At 35.9% G+C, this 6,620-nt stretch overlaps 1 protein-coding gene across 1 annotated transcript; it reads right to left on the bottom strand.

The window, feature by feature from the left end:
- Positions 1–507: 507 nt before the first annotated feature.
- LOC131950225 (mitogen-activated protein kinase kinase kinase 3-like) lies at positions 508–6,343 on the bottom strand. Its single transcript, XM_059312295.1, has 6 exons — positions 6,322–6,343; positions 5,979–6,139; positions 5,744–5,857; positions 5,232–5,370; positions 4,665–4,839; positions 508–745 (listed from the first exon to the last, which is right to left on the bottom strand). The coding sequence occupies exons 1-6, from the start codon at positions 6,341–6,343 to the stop codon at positions 508–510; spliced, it is 849 nt and encodes a 282-aa protein (XP_059168278.1).
- Positions 6,344–6,620: the final 277 nt, after the last annotated feature.

Genomic DNA, 6,620 nt, shown 5'->3' with positions numbered 1-6,620 from the left:
TGACAACCATTTTGTTGATTTTGACAAACATTTTGTTGATTCTACGTTTAAATATTAAAATACTCATGTTAGGCTTAGTACTGTAGGTAGTTAAAGTAAAATTTTCGGGGGGGGGGGGGCGGTAGACTTTCTTTGGGGGGGGGGGGCGGACACTGTTAAAGTTATATATTTACTATATAATTTTCATTTCGATCGGGGGGCGGTAGACTTTCTTCGGGGGGTCCGTACCAAAGACGTATTTTATTTATTGAATGAGGTTGTCATGTGGTATGGCAGTAGCCCAACACCTGGATCGTGGTGTTACGGGTAGGTGTGGCTGTAAGGTACACACTATTTCACATATATGGTCAACAGGTCAGTTGTGTGACGTCAACAATATTTTAATTCCTTAAAATTTATAGTGCCATCTAGAATTAAGAAAAAAAAGAACACATTATCATATGATTTTTATTAAATATTTCAATGTGTTAATTACAATAGCTAATGATAGATGAGCATTATATTTTATTACACTTTTCCTGCTATAAATAGATCCGACTTGAGCAGTTCCTCAGCGCTTGGACGATCCTTGAAATTCTTGTGGAACGTCTTGCCTAAGAATTTGACCATTTCCTTAGAACTTGTGTCTGGCAGCTTGTAGTCCATTTTTTCACCGCTGCCGATTTTGTTAGCCGCTTCAACCTCGTCAAGGTGACCGAATGGGGGATTCCCCGTGGCCATCTCTACCACAGTACAACCTAAACTCCTGGAGATTAATATTACATAATACATTACAGGACATTGTAACAATGTATGTAACTTAACACTAAAACCCCGGACACACATCCCGCCCTACAATAGATTGTTGTTTACCATAAAGCCAAAAATATCAATAACCAGGGCCGGTGCTACCTATAAGGCGAACTAGGCGGTCGTATCGGCCGCCATTCTTAGGGGGGGGGGCGCAAAAAGGTTAAATTTCTATTATCGAAAAGTACCTAATAATTAATAACTTTTATCAAGGAGTAGCGATCTTTTTCGACGGACAGGAAGAACTAACTATCAACTTTGCCCCCCCCCCCCCTCCACCCCACCCCAAAATTAGGTCTATATAGGCCTATATTTATTCGCTATGGTGAAAATGCAACCCTACCTCCCTAATTTGAAAGGTCGGGGCGCTTTTTACCAGTCACTTTACCTTTTTATTTTGGTGTCACATACTTGATGTAGAAAACAGTTAAATAAATTTGTAATTTAAATTTTGCACATTTCAAACGGTTATCTAATTTTAATAGGACTTGTAAGTCTCGTTTTCTCTGACGTTGAATTAGAAATTTGTCCTGATGTATAAGTGTTATAATTTTTATTCGGCTGTTTTGTAGTTGAAGGTATAGTGGAATCTGATTGGTAATAGAGAAATGAGAATGCAATTTTTAAAATATTTAATCAATAATTCCAGCAATGTCTACAACAGCTAACCGTATTTGATTTTTATAAAGGCGTCCTTTATTTAGGAGATCCAAAAATGTTCCTAACTAGAAAATAAGAAATACTAGAATACCCGTCATCCGTTGGATAACTGTGGGTTTCGGGGTCATCCATAAAAAAACATCACGTCTGTCACTCAGAGGCATAGCGACCCTTCCCGGCGCCCGGGGACAAACTTTTCGATTTTAACCCCCCCCCCCCAAGATTTCGATTTTCAACCCCCCCCCCCCTCAAACTTTTGATGTGCACCCCCCCCCCCCCACTCAAACTTTCGATTTGAACCCCCCTCAACCTTTCAATTTATTTTTCCAAACCATTTTGGCGCCCCAACATATGTCCCCCCCGCCTCCCCTTCCCCCCCCCCCCCCCGCCTCCCCTCCCGCCCCCCCCCCCGCCTCCCCTCCCGCCCCCCCCCCCCCCCCATTCGCTACGCTACTGCAGTGTCACTTATCGTCACAAAAAACAGACCCCACATTCAAAAATATGTTTCTTATCTTTTAAAAACACCGAAAACACCGATTTCGGACTATCCCTTCATATACTGACGTCACATGGGACCTACTCAACTCTACTTCACCTGCCCAGTGTCCCGCCAAGTCTCAGACAACATGTTTTTATCGTTTAAAAAACGATTCCAGCCGAGCATGTCTTTGACCACACTATCCTTTCATATGCTTAGGACAAAGAAACAGATGAACTCTACTTCACCTGCCCTGTATCCTGCCAAGTTCAGATAGGCAACTTTATCATTCACATCTAAAAAAAAAAAAATTGAAAAAAAATATCATTGACATATTGGTCTAGAACCTGTGCCACCCACATGAGAGCGGGCTACGCTACCAACTTAGCTATTTACTCGTGACGTAACAAATGAATTTTTATACTATACTTTTGAGTCTGCGCGCATAGATCTAGATCTAAGTCTAGTAGTAGTAGTAACTTTCAAATTAAATTTAATCTTAAATTAGCCAAACAAAGATTTATATAAAATAATTAAGGCCTGAAATAGATTCTAGATGTATTAAGGCCTGAAATATATTCTAGATGTAGAATTTACATTAAGTCTAGATCTAGAATTTACATTGAGTCTAGTAGTGACCTAGATCTAGGCTAGATCTAGGCTAGATTCATAACTTTCCTTCGACAGCTGATCTTTAGATCTAGAGAAATTTATCGTAAAACTAAATGAAAAAGACAGTTGAAAATTGATATAAGTGTTGGAACGTAATAAATACAGCAAACGGACGTATTGTTTAAGTTATAGCCGGCAGAAAATTAGCTTTGTAACGCGTTAAACTTTTGAATGGGCCACAAAGTCTATGATGGAGTCCGCCATTTTTATTGTACCAAAAAAGTAAACACATCAAGGGACGTCACTATCCCCACAAAGTTTATTCAAAGTATTAACATTTTTAAAAAAATACGGTTAATTTAACAATGAATAAATCAATAAATTAATTAACGTCTTTAAATAAATTTGTGATTAACAGTCTGTCTTAAAACAAAAAATTTTCTCTACCTACATACTATTTTACAGCTTTCCACCTTGAGTGCAACCATGCGAGATAGTCGATCAGGCAAACAAACAAACAAACAAACAAAAAAACAAAAAAACAAAAAAACAAAAAAATAAATATTCAAACATGTAAACAAACTTGACTTTTAGTAGTATATAGATAGATAATAGACCGTATGACATCAATATTGAATAGAAATATGTTATAATAAAGCTAATGTTTTTCAACTTTAAAACACAACCTACAGTTAAGTATTCAATGGGTAGACTGTATTGTTTTTGCAAGGTTACATAGTAAATATCAAATATTTGTTACAATTATTAACTAATGAAATTAAGAGAGTTTTATTGTGTTTTTTAAGCATATCTTAGTTACACTTGGTTAATTTAGTTATTCTTGTGAAAGTTATTTCCCTTGAATAAAATTTTGGTATTTGGATCTTCAAATTTGAGATAATTCGTTGCTTTAGGCTTAATTATATAAATACAACTTTAAGTTATTATTTTCTATTGTAAAAAATAAATAGAGCATAAGTTCTAAACAAAATAGTTTCGTAGGTTTTTTAGCATTATCAAGCAGAAAAACAAATACATCAGTAGCCGTTGTAGACTGCAATATTTAATGTTAGTCGACATACAGTCTTTGTTGTGAATTATATATCTAATTAATTGTCTTTTCATATTTTTCACCCTCTCCTAATGATTCATATATAATTTTAGTCTGGAATATAACATTTATAACCTTTTATTTTCAAAAAACAAAAAATCGTTTCATAATAACAAAATATAGACTATTTATAATTATAACAAAAGACAGTCAAGCTTAAAACAGGTAGGTTCCGTTTAGGAACACACCTTGGGAGGACTGCAGAGAGTCCAATACTACAAGAACTTTTTTTGTGTGTTTTTTCCAGACTTTTTTGTCCACGGAGGGGGTGGGCTGAAGCACTTAAAGTTTTCTAAGTGGGGGGAGGGGGGGGGGGGGCTATGTCATAAAGTACAAAGTAGACCCGTGGACTTAAAAACAATTTCAATAGAATGTGATTACGATTGCAAACTGGAATTGAAGAAATTAGTACAAACTTCTGAGTCGAAGGGGGGAATTAAAATTTGATTTTGATGTCTACTTATAACGTGTATGCAATTGATACTAAATTAATATGTCACTTTTAATTAATTGTTTTCTTATACATATGTTTTAGTATTTAATTTGTGTGAAAGTGGGCATTTTGATAAGTTTTGCCTAGGGCGCTAAATAACCTGGCGCCGGCACTGTCAATAACGTCAAGTGATTATCCATGTATATGACAAGGTGCTACAGATAGGGCGAGTACCGGGAAAATAAAATACACAGGACTGGCTAAAACCAAAAGCTAGGGGACCTACCCGAAAGTATACACGAAAAATAAAAGCATGCTATTTAAGTGTGTGATGCGGATGCGCCGTAAAAAAACAAACAAAACAACAATATATCAAATCTGTAATCAACATTTTACACCTGCCTGTCAAAGTAAATAACAAAGTCGAGTTCGTGTTTCTTTCCCTTCAACATTTACGTTGATTATGTTGTCAGCCTTGTGTACATCCCCTTTACTTAACACGACTTATATTCTGTACCCCTAAGAGCTGGGTGAACTGATATGGTAACTATCGAGTAATGTCCGTAAAAAAATGTATATACCATATATCCGCCCTGACGTCATAGTTTTCACTTCCTGTTCCCGTGATGATCTCAGGCGCCATCCAGTAGGACGTGCCGACCTTTGACCTGGCATTGGTCAGTGTGTGGAGGATCTTGGACAGTCCGAAGTTGGTCAGCTGGACCTTGTCTGGTGACTCCAGCAGCACGTTCTCACCTGTGTAGTGTAGGAAGGTTTGTTTTACAAGGACATGTATTGGTATGGTGGAACAAATCTGGGTACCAGAGTGTCATTTTAGTCTGTTGTCTTTACAACCTAAAACTAATATGCCTTCTAAATTTTATTTTGTCAGATTTTGAATTCCGGTCCTAAAGTTTAGTCCTATAAAACCCGAACCATCAGATTATCTACTTGTACGTTGAGATGTACGGAATAACTATGTATGCTGAACATATTGCGCACCACCATCTGTCTCTAAACTGTCGGTCATATTAACAATACAAAATAAATAAATAAAGACATTAAAATACTACTAAAATTATATGGTTTGTTGCAATTTGTATTTACATAAAAACAACCAAAATAAAACCTGAGAAATATCGTCCTACCTTTGACGTCTCTGTGAATGATGATCGGTTTATTATTGTGTAAATATTTCAAGCCTTCAAGAATTTGTCTAGTGTAGAGTCGCACTGTGGCCTCATCTAGAGGCGACCCTCTTTCTTTTATCAGCTTTGCCACAGAACCCTGAGACATTTTTTTTAACGGATTGGTGTTTCTTTTGTTTTGGTATTTAAAAAAACACCAAAACCAATTACTTAATTGGAGGTAAATTATGGTTTTATTACTCTAATGAAAATTTAAAAAACAAATTGTTTGAAAGTGAAATTTCTGATTGACCAATTATGTACATATAGAATACAAGTGTAACGACCTGAGTGGCATTTAAGTACGCTTTGAGACATGTTGCTGTATTAATTTGAATTTGTTTCAATCTGCCGAAATAATGGATTTAAACAAACTAATAATAAAAAATGACAGTTTATTTTGAAATGAGGTAGAAAATATAAGCTGATGGGTTATGAATTTAATTAGATTTTTACCAGCAGCTTCCACTTACAAGTTTCATGTATTTGTAAAATATGGTTAAAAGGTTCGGGTTTTGTTTGAAACCATAGAAGGCTACTATTCGCGGGTGTTTTATCTGCTCCAGAATTCTAAGCTCAGCCAAATTCTATAAGAAGAAAATAATGATAACATATATCATTGTTTTTATTAATAACTCAATATAAATAATAATATGCCTATAACTTTATATTGTTTAAAATTGTATTAGTTCTAAAAACTCAACTAACTTTTTTCTTTTCGGTTTGAGTCGATGCGACAGAAATATCTTTGCCAACAAACTTGACCTCCCTTGGCTCGCTAGGGTCGATAATCTCGAACACATTTACACTTCCACCGACAAAATTTCCCTTGCTCCAAATATGGGGAAATTCCGGTGACGTCGATGTTACTATAAATTATAAATTTAATGAAAACTGTCTCATGCACCCATGTCCTTTTATACGTTATTTACAAGAATAAAAGAAATCAGTATTCTTATAGGCTACTTTAGATAATCTTTTAAATAACGCCAAAAATATTTGAAAAGCCCCTTAAAATTATAATTCTGGATGATTCATTAAAACAACTTACTATCGGTCTCCACCTCTGCCATTACTGCTGTGTATATTCAATTACTCAGGTAAATAAAGTTGCAAGAGATTTTTCCAACTTAGGGGTCATCCATAAATGACGTCACACTCGTAGGGGGAGGGGGGGTCCGTAATTTTGTGACGATGTGTGATGAGGGGGAGGGGGGGGGGGGTCAGATATTGCGACGTCACATTTTTGCATTATAAAAAAGCAATGTTAGAAAACGAATTTTAGACGTTATTTCGCGTTTTAGATAACTGTTTTAATAAATTGTAATAGTTTAGACAATATGTTGGAAA

Source organism: Physella acuta, unplaced genomic scaffold, assembly GCF_028476545.2.
Source record: "Physella acuta isolate Inbredline_101_S28 unplaced genomic scaffold, ASM2847654v3 ptg000746l, whole genome shotgun sequence".
Lineage (NCBI taxonomy): Eukaryota > Metazoa > Mollusca > Gastropoda > Physidae > Physella > Physella acuta.
This window is presented reverse-complemented; position numbering and strand designations above follow the sequence as displayed.